Below are 19269 nucleotides of genomic sequence, written 5' to 3'. Positions count from 1 at the left end.
GCCCCTCCCCCACCTTCCCACAGACACTGTTTGGCAGGTGTTTCTACCCCCAACGTCTGGGCCAAAATTCTAGTAGAAACTCACATTGTATTGTCAAAATGGATAGAAACAGACATAGACAAATACAATGTTCCTTGTTAATGTCATCTATCATATTAGTCTGTATTTATAGTGAATGTAATCTTTTCACACTTTTACCAAATCTATTCGCCGTGTCACCTTTCTACATCAACATCCCTGAACAGTGACAAGATGGCAGATTTAGGCCAACCAGATTTTTTTTTCTTCCAGCAACCAAAATGTGTTTTACTATGTCCAACACACTTGCGCATGTCGGGAAAAAAAAAACATCTATGAAAAAAATAATATAACTACATTTGGCAGGGAGGACACAAGGGTGTTGATGGTGTGTGTGTGTGTGTGTGGAGGCGGGGGGTGTCGGGTGCAGGGTTCGACGTGATGGCTGTCCGGGGGGGGGGGGCTCACAGTCAGATGGACATGGCTCTACAGTAGGCCTAATAGCATGGAAGGCAGCAGCAGCCCACCCAAGTAGGACCTGAGTCCTTAGCTACACCCCCCCCCCCCCGTCTCCCACCCCAAATACAAACACATCAGTGGATAGTGAACCTTTTCACTGAGCGCTCAGTGGGAGCCAGCAGAGACAGTGTTACGGTGGCTGTGGCTGCTGACATTGCATCGCATTGTGCATCAGACCCGAAACGAAAAACAGCCAGACTGCCATGCTGGCCGTCGACAGCCTGCACGCTCTCACGGAGCCTTCACATGATCTGAATGAGGCCTTTTTTATGTTTTTTTTTTTTTTTTGGCACTCACAATTCGAGCACAGAACTCTGTGTGGTGTGGGTGGACGTTGTTGTGTTTCCAGAGAGCAGAGAAAAATGTTTTTTTATTTTTTTTATTTTTTATTATTATTATTATCATTATTTGCACACGCAATTATTTGTTTTGAGGAAGTAGCCATGTCTGAATGGCATTCAGGCAGGCAGTCAGGCGCATGCTGTATTCATCCACAGTCGGGGCTGCTGAGATATCTCTGGGATTAGAGACAGCGTGCTGGAGAATTAAAAAAATATGTTTGCAGCATCCTGGCTCCTCGGGAGCTGAGCAGAGCGGAGTAGATCAGAGCAGAGGGCACGCAGTATAGTGGCAACTTCATGCAGATGTGTGAATCCTCTTCATTATCAAGAGAGAGAGAGAACAGTTTTACTGTGAAAACACCACAATGACGGCACGGCACTGCGCTGTTGTTCACAGGAAAGGTGAATGGCTGGAGACATTTGGAGGTGGCAAAGGAGGTTGAAAAAAAAGAAAAAAAGCATGAACACGTTTTAAATTTATGGCAGCAGATGCATGCAAGCGGGGTTAACACCATCTATTCATTTTTCACAATCAAGTATTTTTTCCCTCCCTCTCTCTCTCTCTCTCTCTCTCTCTCTCTCTCTCTCTCGCACGCTTTCACTCCCTCGTTCTGGTTCTATCCATTTGTGTGTGTGTGTGTGTGTGTGTGTGCGTGTGTGTGTGTGTGTGTGTGTGTGTGTGTGTGTGTGTGTGTGTGTGTGTGTCCGTCTGTCTGTGTGAGTTATTGTGGCTGCGACAAGTTTGTGTGAGGAGTTGTAATACTTGATTCACGTATGGTTGAAGTATGACACACCATTCATCAATGTGTTACTTATATCCAGGATGTGATGTGATTGTGAACAAAGCAGCATTATGAACACGCTGCCCTACTTTCCTCCTCTGCGTTATGGTGTAGGGTAGCGTGGGTTGCACAAACTAAACTACACTATTTTCACACAATTACTGTGATCAAATACTGAACACAGTATAGGCTAAACAAAAGTTGCAATAACAACGTCTATCTGGACTTGCAAGCAATGGCTTTCAGTACAGTTCGTGTTGATTTGGCAAGAAAGGTCAAGTTCACTTTCAGACGAGCTACAAGACGTAGCCCTGCTGCACATACAGTAGCTTGCAAACAGTTTTCAGAGCAAGCATGTTGGAGAGGAGATACAGTACATTTTGTATTACTTCACTGAGGGGAAGTGGAGATGCAAATGCCTACAAGTGTAAAAAAATAAAATAAAATGAGCGCATGCTAATATAAGGTCAAAATGTCAGCTGTATTGGGGGCGGTGGGGGTACAGGTGTGGGAGGGTATATGAGTCAATCCACATCCTTTAAGCAAAACTTCAACATCCATGTGCCAAGTAATTTTTGGACGAATCACTTAATTTCCAAAGCACTAATTTGCAAAACTGAGTGTTCATCACGCCCATTGGCACCGTGTTTTCATCTCTTGTGGTTCTGCTTTCCTGAAGGTGCTGCCTGTTTTGCCATGTAAACACTTTTCGCAGACGACCCACAATAATCGCACAGAATGTTAACACAGCAATTATTCCTCAGAAAATATCAGCGTTTGCCCAGCTACGGCAACTATACTTGCTTCGGTGTTAACACTTTTCCGTGTTTATGCAAAGTCTTAATTTGTAATTTTTGCCCTAATTAGGGAAAAGGCTGTAGTGATATGCTGATGTGGACTGGGGGGCAGGCAGCTCTGCTCCAGGTCCAGAAATGAAGTGTGAAGAAAAGGTTGACGACAGGCCAGGTGTAGTTAGTGCACTTGGAAGAAGCCTGTAAGCCATTAGGAGTTAATATGGGAGTTTAAGCATTAACCTCTATAATAATAATAATAATAATAATAATAATAATAATAATAATAATAATAATAATAATAATAATAATAATAATAGTATTTGTATAGCACTGTATCATACAAGGCATGCAACTCAAAGTGCTTAACAAATGGGAAAAAACAATCATTCTTAGAGATGGATTTAAAAGGAGAGGTAAAGGGGAGAGGCAGAAATAGCAAGAAGGCAGAGGAAGAAGAGATAGATAGAGATTGTAGTGTCATAAGGTCCATGCAGGTTGGGACCAGGATTCTTAGAGGCGTCAGGTCCATAGTGTCTGGGTCTAGCATAAGAACAGGAGGACTCCATCCACCATGCCTTCCTCCTACACCTTTTGCATGTGCTACAGGTACAGGTTTACTACGCCATTGAAATAGTGTAGTGTAGTGTAGTGTAGTGTATTCTATCCTTGGGAGGGAGGTTTATGGATCCATAATTGACATTTACAAATTAAGCCTATGAGGTAAAACAAAAGCAAATATGCAATACTGTGGTTGTAATATTAAACCTTTCATATTGTTATGACTACATGTTTATGGGTACTTGGATATCAGCTCAAACATAAGCATCAGTAGTCTCATCTCCCCCCCTCCTCCTCCTCCGCCTCCTCCACACTTTTTGTATCCTCTTAAGACGCTTCATTCGGTTCAAAACTACCTGCTTTCCCTCTGCCACGCCGCCTGACATTAGCTGTCTTTGAGAGTCCTCTGCTCTGCTTTCATGTGGTTGGGAACAGCGTTAACACGGCGCTCGCTCCACAACCTCACCCCAACCACCACCACCACCACCACCACCATCCATCGGCAAGCGTCTGACTGCTGACTGGCAGGTCGACATAAGAATGGCACTCTGCATAGCATGTATGTTGCCGGCTGGATGTCTTCGGGGACTGCTTTGAGCACACAGAGTGCTTGGAGCGCTGTCAAGACACTAGGCGTGAGGCATAAAGGTGATTTCAGCTAAGTAAATAACCCTTAAAATATACTAGAAGAAGCTTTCTCTCTGCCATTGTTTTTTTTTCCTGCAGAAAAGAGGTCTCCCGCTCAGGTCTGTTTTGGTGTGCCCCAGAGACTAGCAGAGGCAAATAGGGTTATGCTATGAAAAGCATGTGTGTTTGTGTCATTTTATTAAACATTTTCTAAAGCAGCATACGGTCCATGTCTGCTCTGCTCTGCTCTGCTTAGTTGCTGTTTACCAAGCTGGAGAAACATGCCTCTGCTGCATGTGTCTAACATGCTGCTGCCGCAGACTGACCTTTAGGGCCATTCTCCAACGCCTCAATGCTCGCTTTATGCCTGCTTTGGTTTCCCTTATCTTAGTTGTAAGAAATGTAGGTGAGAGTTCAGATAGGCTTGTTATTTAGGGTTTGTGACCTTAATACGTTTATGACCGTTTGCCTTATGGTGTTCAAAACGGGAAAAAAACAACATGCCATGAGCATTTTTCTGCCTCTTGTTTTTGAAAAAGCATAAAAAAACTATCCTTATTAAAAAAAGTAGTAGTGCTCTGCTCTTAGAAAATGATTAGGAAAGAAGTTGAGCTAATCAAATAATTCACTCCCCATGAGGTAATTTTAACATTTTATACTGGAAATTAAATGGGCTTAATACAACAAGCAGAAACAATGTCAATAGCAAATCAATTTGTTCCAGTGGGCTTACATTTCCCCCCTTCGTGCACGGTCCTTATAAACCAACCAAATTAAAAATGCCACGTGACAATGTGCTATTCTGTAAATAAGCCATTGATTTCTTATTAGGATCTGTATACGTCAGAGAAATGTTGAGATGTTCATACGAATGACCAAACTGCAAAAGCAATTTCTTCCAACAGATACAATATATTCTGACTACATAACATAAAAGTAGTGAGCATGCAGCTGCTTGTAAATTGTATTTTAAAAGAAAAGTTTTGCCAAACGCTCATGAAAATCAGAAACATGTCCAAGAATCTCAGCACAAATGGTGTCAACGGGAAATGTCTTTACGCAATGGAAAAGGCATTAGCTGGACTGCATTCAAGAGACGGCACAGCTTCTGACACAAAGGGCAAGCACCTTTATTGAGCTATTATTCACACGTTTCCGCTCTATCTCTGCAGACAATGAAGACATCTACAGTGTACCTCGCCTGACCCTATACTGGGTTGGATATTCACAAAGGCTGCTCAAGCATACATCAAAGGGGAAACAAATAGAGCTGGCAGATTACTCTTTTTGTGTTATGATTATCCATACTACAATGTCATTACAAAAGAACTGCTTGGCTAGGTTTTTTGTGCGTGTGTGTGTGTGTGTGAGTGTGTGTGTGTGTAGGAGGTCAAGATTTTAGCATCGTGTGTCCACCTGATTTATCATTGCCTCCCTAGGCTCCTTATTTTCATTTTTTACTTTCATATATTAACATCGCTGCCACGCACTAAATTACAGACAGTATTTAACTCCCCTTAAAAAAACCCACAGCCGGAAATGGTAGCATTCTGCAACAGGAGCAAATCTGTATCATTAAAAGAGAGCATTTAAAAAAAAATGTGTCTTTGTGTTTGCCCTTTTGTTCCCCATCTTTAGAGATTTCTGTTACTAAAGGGACCCGATTTTGTGGTGAAAAAAAGTGCCAGCGGCTCCACGGGTATTGGGTTCCCATAGGGAACAATGAGGAAAGGGTCACCTTGCAGTACATGGGTGTAACTTTAACCAGAATATTGAGGATCAAAGCCCCATAAACAAAGTAGGTGGAAATGCTGTAAGAGTATATGTGATCCAGTGAAGGACACATTCATGAGCCAGGGAAAAAGGCACCCGGTTTTAGGGAGCAGAGCACAGCAGAGCACAGCAGAGCACAGCAGAGCAGAGCACAGCAGAGCACAGCACAGCACAGCACAGCACAGGGCCGGACTGGCCATCTGGCATAGCGGGCATTTCCCTGTGGGCCCTGCACCCTTGTGGGCCCATATTTTCAGACATGTAAAAAAATAAAAACATTTTTTTAAACATTTCTGAAAATAGGGGCCCAAGAGGGTGCGCCGCAGGGCCCACCGGTGAGTCTGTGACGCTAATTATGAGGGCTCTCTTTAAGCCGAAAGTGCCCGGGCCCTGTTGTCCCCCCAGTCCAACCCTGAGCGCGGCACGGCACGGCACGGAGAGGTAACTGGCCACAGCCTGCCTCGTCACAGCGCCCTCAGACTCACTGCCAGCACTGGCCCACAGAATCTACTATCGGCTATTTTTTTTCTCTTCAAGGCAAGCGTTGATTAAATAGTACATGTGTCAGTACAAGGTCTGCAATGCATCTCTGCAATATGAATTCATTCAGTCGGTTGTTTAAATGTCCAGACACCACAACACAGCACACATCTGTGTTTCATCATCACCGAGGTTAATAACAACAAAAACGCAGGTGGGCTTTCTCCCCCGATCCTATCCACCCACCCCCCCAGCCCTTACGTGTGCAGCGTGACCTGCTGCTCTCTACAATAAAACTCTAATAGCCCCCCGGCCCCCCCGAGGACACGACCAGCAACTTGCGCCACTTATGAAAATGTCAAGTTTGAGGCTACACTAGCAGCAGGCCAGGCCAGCAACAGAGGTGGTGGTGGTGGCGGCGGAGAGAGAGAGAGAGAGAGAGAGAGAGAGAGAGAGAGAGAGAGAGAGAGAGAGAGAGAGAGAGAGAGAGAGAGAGAGAGAGAGAGAGCGAGAGAGAGAGAGCAAGAGAGAGAGAAGCAAGGAGCCTGGCGAGGGTTTAACCTCAAAATAAACATAAATGCACCTGTCATACAGGCCCAGTGGAGATCCCTCTTTCATATCTTGTCTGCGTTGTCGTATGGCAGGTGTCGGGATTTGGCCAGCCCGAGGAGAGGAGCGGAGGAGAGGAGAAGAGACAGGAGAGGAGAGGAGAGGAAAAGAGGAGAGGAGAAGAGACAGGAGAAGAGAGGAGGAGAGGAGAGCAGAGGAGAAGAGAGGAGAAGAGAGGAGGAGAGGAGAGGAGAGAGCAAAGCTGTAGATCCCCTCATCCATAACGCCAGGCCAGCTCATTACTGCCTTTATGAAGTGTTCAGGGGGGCCGGCGTTGATCTCCACATATGAGGCCTGAAGATGAGCTGCCTGGGCTGCCTGGGCTGCTTCCCCTCGCTTTATTAGGCGCTAAGCTCCTTACACTTGTAGCATATTGCGGGAGGTTACCAGCCTAAGCTTTATTGTCTTACATTATTGAAAATCTACGCCCCTCCGAGCCACGTCCCTGAGGTCAAGCTTTGTCGGAGAGAGAGAGAGAGAGAGAGAGAGAGAGAGAGAGAGAGAGAGAGAGAGAACACTCATTTCTCCTTGTACACTAGGCTGCATTGGCTGGTGGTGGTGCTGGTGCTGGTGGGGAGGGTGTAGCGGAGATTGTACGGCTGGTAATACACTTGAATCCATCCTGGATGACTTACGACAAACTTCAGCCTTTCCTGGTGGCTTCTTCTGAGCAGAAGTAATTCCTTTAGAACTTACAGGCACAGGGAGACTTATGAATACCAAGACACTGGCATTTAATATATCAGAAACCTCAGCAAGAAACCCCAACACGGTTCAAGGACCAATAAAGGGGGACAAAATAGCGTAAGCTACATATTGTAAAATGTATCTATTCCCCTTTGACATACAAATTTATTTATTTTGAACTATGGCAGACATATGCCCACAAAGTAATTATTAGAGCAACACTGACTCTAAACAAGACTTGCTGTGAGAAAAAATAAAACCCATTAACATCTTTTGATATTGTAAAACTATCGTCATATCATTATAATCTGGTAATATTTTATTGGTTTTGAAGAAAATGTATGCACCAAACAAAGTGTATCTTTGGTTCTCGAGTAAGAAGTGCACTGGTGCAGAAGTCACACTAAACAACCCTGCATGAGGACCGGAGAGCCGTGGATGACAAAAAAAGGTGGTGCACAGCGCCATCTAGTGCACAGTCGGCAGATGGCCAGAAGAGAAGCTCAGATTTGGTAAGGCAATATCCACTCAGCTCACACACACCCAAATAACTAATATAACACCACATTAACAACACAACACTACTGATTTTTTTAAAGTTCAAAATTTATGGAAAGATTAAAAAGGAACAAATACCAATGGAACTTTTGAGGAAATGTGTAAGGTACAGTGAAAAGTAAACAAATTAAATTTCAGATTTTCTCAAAATCTGTGGACAATTATTCAGTTCAGACTTTTTTTAACAAACAATTTGGACATTATAAAGGGTCCTATTACATCCAAAATTATTAGTATCTATAAGATACACTTCCAATTAAATTTCCTAATTATGAAAGGAAGATGCAAAAATGCCATATATCTGGAACAAGATTTTAGAATGGTCAGTATTTGGCTGCACATTAAAAGCGCCACCAAAGTATACAGTACAACATTTCAGTCAGTAGACGTCCATAATCAAATTGGCTGCATGTGTACAAACCTTCTCAAAATTAAATTTTTTCTTTAGAAATTAAACAATAAAAGGCGCTTCTCATGAAGAAATTATTTACACACCAACTGACTTCTGTTGATTTGACGGATCACAGTGTATATTTCCCTTACTGCGTGAATCCGCAATGTTTACATATTTCATTGCAGCTTCTGAGGTCATGATTTCCCTTAGTGCATGTATGCGTAATACACATTTAAAACTGTTATGGCTTTGTCATGGTGACGGGTTATGTAATTAACTACATTGTAGCAGAACATTCATTTCATTCATCTTGAATGAGGAACCATTTTTGTCCAGAAATCTAGCCCTTTAGAAATTACAAACACTTGGATATTGTAAACAACATTGGAGCAGAGCAGGGGGTATTCCAGAAAGCTGGGTCAGTCTCTCGCCTCCATATGCCGACTCTGAGAAAGTGGTAACTCTTCTAATAGACGAGGCCTGTGCCTTTGTCATGACTGAAGGATAACCCGGCAAGTCTCATCTATTAGGAGCTTTACAACTCTCTCAGGATCAAAATAGCAGACTTGACAACTAAACCACCATCTGGAAAATGGCCCTATACAGTACTAAAACATGGAGCAGAGATGTGCAAGGCACTCGTGTGATATGCATCGCCTGCATATAAAAGGGGTGGCACAGGAGGAGTAGAGGGTTACCATCATCAAAACAGGACATGTGGACCATCCGCTTACTAATGGTCATCACCTGCGCTGAAGATCTTCATCACCGTCAACATCCCATGATGTGGTTTATGTGTCCCTGAGAGAGAGAGAGAGAGAGAGAGAGAGAGAGAGAGAGAGAGAGAGAGAGAGAGAGAGAGAGAGAGAGAGAGAGAGAGAGAGAGAGAGAGAGAGAGAGAGAGAGAGAGGAAGCAGAAGAGAAGCATTGATGAGACACCAGACGTTGTTTGGGTCACTATACAGTCCCACCAGGAAATCGCGGGCATTTTCTCAAAAAATCGCGGTCGGAATTGCCAGATGGTGCACGAGGATTTCCAGAAAATCGCGATAAAAGTTGCGGAGCTTCTTACTGTGTTGTTGCGATTTTGTTGCGGCATGAAGTGAAAGGTGCGATTTTTGTTGCGATTTTTAACGTGTTTCCCCATGCTTGAAAGTAAAGGACACTGCCACATTCCAGTCCTCTGGTGTTTTTATATTATTTCTATTTTTATATTATAATTTTGGTCCTTAAGCAAAGCAGGGAAGCGGCCAGGGCGAGTTTTTAGCCAGAATGTCGTCGTGAAAAGTTCCATCTCTTTCATGCTGCCATTACGACACCCTTCATTACAATGTTCATGGCCGTTTGACTCTGTTTTAAATGTCATCACCGTTTCAAATTGTAAGCATAGGCTACAAACTTCGTATCATGTCGATATCCATTCCTGATTTAAACAATGGTAATTAACTATAAGTAGGCAGGCATGTCCACCCAGTTGAAGAGGGTGCGTGACAGGACCTCTTGTGACTGAAATACTGGTTAATGTGAGTCGTCTGCTACACATAGCCTGCCTGTGTCGGCGTTTAATCTTCAAGCTTGTCAAAAGCAACACAAATAAAAGCAGAGGGAGGGGTCGCTTTCGAAAGAAGGCATAAGCCTAGGTTTTTTTTTGTTCTCCCGCGCCTTCAGCCTGCTTTACATTAACGGATGATGATCATCATTCAATGTAACGAGGATGGAGTTCACAGATTTCCTGTTGTGAAGGGTGCTTGCTGAATAGGCTAATGCTCAGAAATTATATTAATTTTGGTGCTGTTGTGAATATAAAAGACGACGAGATTGTTATCTATAAAACACCACGTCGCCTGCAGAACGGAGGTCTCAGCTGTCAATCAATACCGTCAATTGCGCAAGGACGAGAGAAGGAGAGGGAGAGACAGAAAGTAGTTTTCCAACTTACTCCCAAAGCTTTCCAACGTGTCTGATCTGGTTTTATTCATTTTCAGTGTTCCTTGCCCGTTTGACCACGCCAGGTTAAACGAAAGTGATTTGACAACACGGTCACCAAGCGCTCGTATCCAGCCATGCCCCAATTTGCGCGAAAGATAGGCTACTATAGCTACTCGGCCAGGCACGCACGCATCTTTCACAATGAAGGATGGAAATGACTCCTTTGTTGTGGACAAGGCATTTGAGCATCTCAATTCGGACGGAGGGAAAATGTTGCCTTCTGTATGCGCACAAGTCAAACACCAAAGTGGTCCAGCAGGTGGACCGCTTTAGAAAAAAAAAACACATCTTTTAGGAGCCCTATACTTGGCGTAATGTAGATGACTGTCATGAAGTGTTAATTATGTATTTATGTAGGCCTAGCACATTTTAAAAATGTAGGCCTATTATGCCAGACTAGTCTTACATTTCCCCTCCTGTGACCATGCGAGCAGACGCAATGAGAACATGGCGTTTCCTACATTCATATTTATTAGTTTTTCCCCCCTCACCGACAACTTTGTACATGCATAGTAAAGTGCTGGGACTGATTGCTAGGTTACTTTTTTATTGTATTTTTTTTTATTGTATTATCCTTTTTGGAATGAAGTTTGTCGACGTCAGTGAAGTCAGCGCAACATGGATTGGTTGAAAGTGTTCAAAGTTGCGGGAAATCGCGGTGATTGGTTAAAGTTGCGCTCTCGCGCAGAATTCGCGGGAATTCGTTGAAGTTGCGAAAAACGACGCGATCGCAACATCGCGATTTCCTGGAGGGACTGACTATAGATATATTAGTCTTTTATCTGACTTTTATACTGAGTATGGTAACCTTTGCCATTCAGTGTTGGGGAGGTGGTCTTTCTGTTTAACACGGACACATGCTGGACAAAATTACACATTTAGGCTCTAAAACAACTGGTACAGATGTTAAATCGATCAGGCAAATTTCTGATGCGTACACCAAGTTCAAGAGTTTATTTGCTATTTCAACAAAGTTGATGGGAATTTTTTGTAGCATATCCCCCACCATCAAAAACAAAACAAATACAAACAATGGACAAGACACACAGCTGCAAAGCACATACAATAAATACCACTACCTTAGCCTTAAAAATATGGGACGATCCATCTCACCCCCTTTTTCTTGGAATACTCTCCCCTACCCTCAATACCCATACTCAAGAAGGACGCCGGAGCCCAGAGTACCAGCGAACTGAAAAGATGTATGGAGAATCGGGATGACTGGAAGCAACGATGGAAGGCTCGTCTGAGGAAGACCTAGAGAGAACCTCTGGCCTTAGATACAGGTCACCCTTCTTTAAGTCAAATAGAGGGTTAACATCTTTTGTGCCTAGAAGCATACAACTTTTAAATAAGTTACGTTCAGACAGAATTACTGTACTACAGTAATTGTATACAGGATTTAATTTTTTATTTTTATTTTAAATATTTTTAAAATATTTGTATATATTTTATGTATATATTTTTGTATGTTTTGTTTGTCTTTTATTTGTCTAGTCTTGTCTTTGTGTGCTACTGTAATTGTCTGTCCAAATGTTTATTGTACTCCCAAAACGCAAGACAAATTCCCTTTGGGGCAATAAAGGTGTATTCATAATCATATTAACTGTTGATCAAAAGTGTGGAAATCATGCACAAGACTTATTTTGAAAGCGGTTTTGATCAACACTTAATATGAATATGAATACACCTTTGTGTCGGAATTGGCACAAGTTATCCTTTAAGAGTTAAGGAAGTATTAGGAAGCCTGCGTTCATAAATTAAGTATAACATTTTAAAATGTTCATTAGAGGAGAATAAGAACACAACGTAAAAAAAAAATATATATTTTATTAGATATTTTATTCCCCCTCTTCAGGTTATCTAAAAAATGTGCCTTGTTTTAACGATGAATGTAACAAATACTTTGAGATGTTATTTATAAAATGTGTTCAAACATGTCCTCTCTCATGATAATTTACAATCACCATGTATTGAAAGTATTATCTTATCTTTTACCATATTGGACTATGCTACCTCACCAGACACACGCACACGCGCACACACACACACACACACACACACACACACACACACACACACACACACACACACACACACACACACACACACACACACACACACACACACACCTCCGAATGACTCATTTGTGTTGCTCACACATGACAGAATAGTACTTGTTTCTTGACAACGTCGCTGCTAACCAAGTTAGCAAATTACTTGGTTGCAATGTAATGTCCCATAGGGAACCAAGTAAGGTACTAACTGGTTAGCAACGATACTTTTGAGAAATGGGGTCCCGAACTATGGGCATTGGAAAAGCCAATCCACAGCCCTGGCAAGGAGAGGTGGACCCAGTGGTGTAGTCTACGTAGAACGCGGGTATACGGAGTATACCCACTTCTAAATTTCAGTGATTTCAGTATACCCACTTAAAATTGATTGATCCATTGTTTTGAATGGCACAAATATATACAGTATACCCACTTCAAAAAAATCTCAAATATACAGTATACCCACCATAAAAAAGTAGACTACACCACTGGGTGGACCAATGCACTCACCGGCCACTTTATTTAGCTGCACCTCTCTTTGTAGTGCTGGGTTGGACCCCCGTTTGCCTTCAGAACTGCCTTAACTGCCTGCAACAGTACTCGGGTAGGCTGTAGCATTCCAACTAAGATCAATTGGTACTAAAGGGCCCAAATTGTGGCAAGAAAATGTCCCTACACCATTATACCACCAGCCTGAACAATTGATGCAAGCCAGCGTGGATCCATCTTTTCATGTTGTTTCCATATTTTCTTGTTGAAATCAAGAATCAGATCCGGCAACATTTTTCTGACCTTCTAGTGTCCAATTATGGCGACCCCTTACAAACTGTTGCTTCATTTTGCTGTCCTTAGTTCACAGGAGTGGCACCCGACGCGGTCTTCTGCTGCTGTAGCCCATTTGCCTCAAGGTTTGATGTGCTGTGCATTCAGAGATTCTCTTATGCATACCTCGGTTGTAATGAGCGGTTATTTGACTTAATGTTGCCTTTGTCTATCCGCTCGAACCAGTCTGGCCATTCTCCTCTGACCTCTGGCATCAACAAGGCATTATTGCCTACAGAACCGTATGGTTTCTCTGTAATCCCTAGAGATGGTTGTGTGTGATTATCCCAGTAGATCCTGAAATACTCAAACCAAACCCTTCTGGCACCAACAAACACCATGCCATTTATTTAAATTACTTTGCAACATTTCTTCCCCATTCTGATGCTCGGTTTGAACTGCATCAGATCATCTCGACCATGTCTACATGCCTAAATGCACTAAGTTGCCGCAATGTGATTGGCTGATCAGAAATTTGCGTCAGTGAACAGTTGGAAAGGTGTGCCTAATAAAGTGGCCAGTGGGTGTTTATCCGTCATCTGATACTACTGAGAGATATTTGGCAGCTTTAAGCTCATCAGCTCATATCCTTCTTTAGTCACACAGATTTAGAGGTAGAGTTATTTTTACCTCCTCCAAGGAGATTATGTTTTTCACTGCTGCCAAGAAGGTTATGTTTTTTTTTAACCTCTGCCAAGGAGGTTACGTTTTCGGTTGCGTTGGTTTGTCTGTCTGTTTGTTTGTCTGTCAGTAGGATAACTCAAAGTTATGAACAGATTTTGATGAAATTTTGTGGAGTTGGTGGAAATGACAATTTGGTGGTGGATTTTTTTCTTCACAACTGTCGGGTTTAATGTCAATTTCTTCTTTACTGTATATGTTTGGTTTGAACTACACATTGGAGACAGGTCAAACGTAATTTCAAACTTCTATGTTAACCCTGTTACATAGATATTTGACAATAAAGTACACTTGTCTTGACTTGACACTTAGCCTTTGCCAGTGAGGATCATTCACTAGCAGCTGTGTGCTACTGTTGGGGTGGAATATGCCTGATGAAGATCCAGGGTGATTGAAACATTGCTGTTTTGATGTAATAAACTTTTATTTTTTTGGAGCTTATTGCACAGTGTGCAGAGTCAGACCAACCTACCTTCTTGAAGTGCCTCTACCTCTGACCACTTAACATCAGCTGTAGAAAAGCCCATACTGGCCAAACCCTTACCATCAAGTGAAAAGGGGAAAGGAGATCTCATACATACATTGGATGCATAGAAGACTAGAAGCACTCAGAGAGTGCAGACCTCCGCCAAGGAAGCTGTTTGAAAGATAATTTGACTGTTACACCCTAAGTCTTTCTGCCTTTTTTTTGTGGAGTCCCCTCAATTCAATTTCTGGTCACTAGGGGAGTCTAGATCTATAGGCCAGCAATGGTGAATCTTTTAAAAAGTCCTGGTTCTGGTTCGTGATCCGGATCACCACCAGAATTGAATCACTTGTTCCTTGGGTCATTAATAACAACTCCACACAGTTTCGTCCAAATCAGATAATCAGTTTTTGAGTTATCCTGCCGTCAGAATCTTTTAAAAAGTCCTGGTTCCGGTTTGTGATCCGGATCACCACCAAAACTTAATCACATGTTCCTTGGGTAATTATCAACAACTCCACACAAGTTTTGTCCAAATCCGTTGATTAGTTTTTGAGTTATGCTGCTGACAAACAAACAGACAGACATACAGACATATATTTGTTTACATATTATTTGAAACAACCATCTTAACATACTCAAAATATAATTTCAAAAGTTATGACACATCAGCAGACCCCTTATAATACAGCAATAACTTCTGGTATGCCGGTACTTGGCTCTTTGGATGTGTTTAAATGTATTATTATTGTTATTAGACCCTCGCATCATTCCCATCGCATATGTTTTTATTCCATTTTTTATTCCTATCCTAGTGGCCTACTAGTGTACTAGCCTACTAGTAAAAATCAGCACCCCACATGTACAAAAGTTGGTAACACTTTACTTGACGCCGGTGTCATAAGCATGTCATTACAGTGTCATAATAGTGTTATGCATGTGTCATAAACATTATGTCCATGTCATAAGACTTATGACAAGGACAGACATATTATGACTTATCTATGGCTGTGTCACGACACTATTGTGACACTGTAATGACATGCTTATGACACCTGCATCAAGTAAAGTGTTACCCAAAAGTTATTATTAGCCATAATTGCTTGACCAACAGTGAGAGGCCCCCCGTGTCACAAGTTCACTCACCGACTCTCCCGCCATACATCTAGGACAGCACTGGGCAGCTGGTCTGTTACCCTGGGCACTCTGCTGCAGAGAACATGGGGGAAACAGAGGTGGTGGTCAGGTTTAACAAGTTTTAAAAGGACCATTATATTTTGAAACTCTGGACTGGCCTATTAGTCACATAAAGCTGGTAAACTGCATTCAATCAGCAGATCAATGGAGGGGGTAATGGATCCAAATACTGATATTACAGTCCGCTCCTTTAGAAAGCACTGCCACCAAGAGAATGGTGAAAGGCTGGGAGCTTTTCTAATTTAAGTTGGGAGCAAGGAGGTCTACATAAGGTTGGGAGTGATGTTATCAAAATAGTACATCTGATAGGGTCCTGTTACACGTCCACGAAGGAAGTACAAAAAAAGACGTCAGTTCACTTCATTGTCACATATTTACCATGTCAGGAGCGACTTTGGTGCCCCTGTTCCCATTCGGCGGTACTACTTGCGGCTGGATCTCCCATGTATCCATGGGACACTGGCAGTCGGCGACCGCGCCATATTCAATGTGGCCACAACCAACCAATCCGCCGCAAAGTCTTTTCTGCGCACAGGTCATAAACACAACAAGATACAAGGTGACTCACAACTAGAAACAATAAAGTCGCATATCATACCGCCATGCACTGCATAGGCCTAGCCTCCTGGCAAAACACATGGTGGAGAAGCTGGCTAAATCAAAAGCGAAGGTTACATAATTTGTCCATTCATCCTAGAATGATAAAGCATGCTAGCGTCAAGTTAGTTAGCTAGCAGGCTAGCACACTTTTATTGGCAATTTGTCAACACAACACCATGTAGTGAATTTTAAACCATTTACTAACCCATTTATTTACAATATTCAACACCGCTGTTGGCACGTTTTGACAAGTATTGCAATTAAAGCGGCAGACATCACACGACATACAGAAGCTACGTATGTCACAATATGGTATCGCTATTAAGTTACCGGTTGGCATTCCCAGTTTCCATGCTCCTCTTCGAGACGTCGTTTGTTATGAAGAGGTGCAAATCCCACCGACATGTTTACTAAACTAAAACAAAAGACGCCTGGATGTCCCTTATGACCGCGAGTTCCCCTGCAATCGTAGCGAGCTAGCACGTTTGCTTCGATGTAAACCGTTCACGCGCGCAGACGTCCTCAACTTTGGATTCTACACGGCAAGTCAACTGAGCGCATTGGCCACGAAGTGAGAACTATGCAGCTACAAAATAACAGTGACTGTTGGACTATAAAACTAGAGCTAGCAGTTAGATCTACAGTAAGCTGTTATTATCATAATGTGACAATGCCCTTCCTGGTGTGGGTCATACTATTCTTATCGTGTTCGACCGCCTGTTTTTCCAGCCAATGGGACAGCAGAGGACAGGATGCGATTTCCTTTAGAAGTCCGAGTCAGGCTGTAGAATGTTGATGAATTGCTAGGCTAGAACTACTGCTGGCGGCAACTTTCAGCATGTTCAAGCGTCACCCAAATCCATGACAATAATACAACTCCATTATCCACCAGAAGACTCTGCTCAGTTGGAGGCTGAGGGCACTAGTTCTACATGCAGAACCAACAGACAGAAATAATTTGTCCCAAAACAAGCCATAGGCCTACAGCTGCTGATCTGTCAAGGACAAGGAGAAAAACATAGTCTTTTCTGCATATGACCACCCGTCTATATTTTTTATGTATTATATATATTTCCAATCTTTTTCTCTCTTTTTGTAATCTACTGAGTAACATGAATTTCCCCTCAGGGATAGGCCTAAATAAAGTTCAAGTCCAAGTCCAAGTCTAAGTCTAATTTGAGGCCAAAATTCAATATGCTCCTAAATTCAATAGGCCTATATGGCCTGTTTTTTTCCTTCCAGATGGCAGATTTTCACAATAGCCTACTGTAAGGGCATAAAGATTACCCATTTTCAGTGACATTATGTCCTATCTCCTTACAGACGTGAGTACAAAGCTTGGCTAATTGCTACAAAAATATGAACATATGTATGTAGCCACTTTGAAATATCCAAAGGAATGCTGCCAGAAAATGATCGAATTACAAATACACAGTGGACTGCTGAAAAAGGCTATAGAAATTGTCCCGCCAAAGTTTTCTCGTTGCATTACTGACCAAAAGGTTTCAGGCCTATATTTTTTGTTAAAAAGTGTGTTTGTGTGTGTGTGTGTGTGTGTGTGTGTGTGTGTGTGTGTGTGTGTGTGTGTGTGTGTGTGTGTGTGTGTGTGTGTGTGTGTGTGTGTGTGTGTGTGTGTGTGTGTGTGCGCGCTAAATGTTTGGGCCTCATGAAAGATTCAAATTTTTGGGCCCCCAAAATGACAAATTATGTTATCAGACAGCATCCTTCAGGGGCCCTGCCAGTGCTGTCGGGCCTTGTAACACCCCTCCCACCCTCGTGGCCAGGGCCGGATTAATGCACAGGCTAGACATGGCTGCAGCCTAGGGGCCCCCACCTGCCAGGGCCCCCCTGATTGGTCAAAAGTGAGAAATTGCAGAATTATGACAAAATGGCACATTAAAATTGTTATCCTTAATTCCTAGCACGTCATTATGGCACTGTCTATATATACTGTACATTTGTCGTGAAATGTGCTTTCTGGGGGCCCCACAGCAAACTGTAGCCTAGGGGCCCCAGGCCATCTTAATCCGGCCCTGCTCGTGGCACCCATGTGTGCAGGGCCGCCGCTAGGCATGAGCAGAATAAGAGTGCTTGGGGCGTCGACCACTTTGCCCTTAAAATTTGGGCCTCCTACATTGAGATTGACCGAAAACATGTTATGATTATTATTATTTAATTATGAGGGGGGACTCCTGACCAGTTATGCTTATATGGCCTCCAAAGCCTTAGCAGCGGCCGTGTGTGTGTGTGTGTGTGTGTGTGTGTGTGTGTGTGTGTGTGTGTGTGTGTGTGTGTGTGTGTGTGTGTGTGTGTGTGTGTGTGTGTGTGTGTGTGTGTGTGTGTGTGTGTGTGTGTGTGTGTGTGTGGAGCCCATAGAGGTAGAAAATAACACTAGAGAGGACCCCGCCCCCCCTTTTACGGCAATCTGTAGCGGCCATTATCAGGAGGTAGATCAGAGAAATGGAAATTAACGGAGAACGAGGCTCACCTCTGTCAAAAATGGCTTAATCATGTGAAAATGTCCATCAACACACTATACAAGGACAATAGTTGAAGTGTGTTGCTAACTATGTTCATAAAATATATTATTTGATTTTTAAATGTATTTTATCGACTCATATGATTTCAGTAGATATGTAGCCTGACATTTCAAATCTGGTCTTTGATTAAAGTGTTACTTTATATTTACACAGTTTTAGTTAATTTCTTGACAGGGGTGGGCGTGTTCTCCATTGACTTGCATTGCCTGAAAGTACCTACACTACCTACGGAAGTTGGGAAGCTCCAGCTGCCATTTCCCAGTGCTGTCGCAAATTGCTGTGTCCTCTCTAGTGTTATTTTCTACCTCTATGGTGGAGCCCCTTGGTCAACACTCCAAGTTAACAGACCTGCAGTTCGTCCCAACGCCACACGGTGTCTCTAAACCAACAACTTGTTCAATAATGGCAAAACTCATCAAACTAAGTAGCCTATATATTGTCAGAATGTGTTACTACTCTGTCACAAGAGGAGAATGGAGGTATCTGACAGCTTACATAAAAACACAATACAGAACATAAACACACAGTCGCAGTGACGCTTCCCCCCGACATGGAACTGTGCAGCAATGTGTGCCATTATAATTATGCTTGTGTTGTGTTGTAAGGTGACGAGGGAATACTCTGTTCACTCAACATAGATTTATAAAAACTAAAATAATAATGTAACACATTTCCACGTATTTTCTATTTTTATCAAAGTAGAAAGTAAAAACAGGTTTCCAAACATGCTCGAGCTCGACATATCATGTACAATTAGTATGGTCTGGAAATCGGTGCAAC

The 19269-nt window shown here is 42.6% G+C and overlaps 1 protein-coding gene across 1 annotated transcript; it reads right to left on the bottom strand.

Moving 5' to 3' along the window:
* Positions 1-7763: 7763 nt before the first annotated feature.
* si:ch211-221j21.3 (uncharacterized protein C10orf143) lies at positions 7764-16695 on the bottom strand. The gene is made up of 4 exons (XM_063220855.1): positions 16280-16695; positions 15728-15874; positions 15299-15358; positions 7764-8941 (listed from the first exon to the last, which is right to left on the bottom strand). The coding sequence occupies exons 1-4, from the start codon at positions 16352-16354 to the stop codon at positions 8912-8914; spliced, it is 312 nt and encodes a 103-aa protein (XP_063076925.1). The 5' UTR covers positions 16355-16695; the 3' UTR covers positions 7764-8911.
* Between the last annotated feature and the right edge of the window lie 2574 nt (positions 16696-19269).

The sequence above is a fragment of the Engraulis encrasicolus genome, chromosome 17, assembly GCF_034702125.1.
Source record: "Engraulis encrasicolus isolate BLACKSEA-1 chromosome 17, IST_EnEncr_1.0, whole genome shotgun sequence".
Classification (NCBI taxonomy): domain Eukaryota; kingdom Metazoa; phylum Chordata; class Actinopteri; order Clupeiformes; family Engraulidae; genus Engraulis; species Engraulis encrasicolus.
Note: the sequence above shows the minus strand (reverse complement) of the source record. Positions and strands in the feature narration are given on the sequence as shown.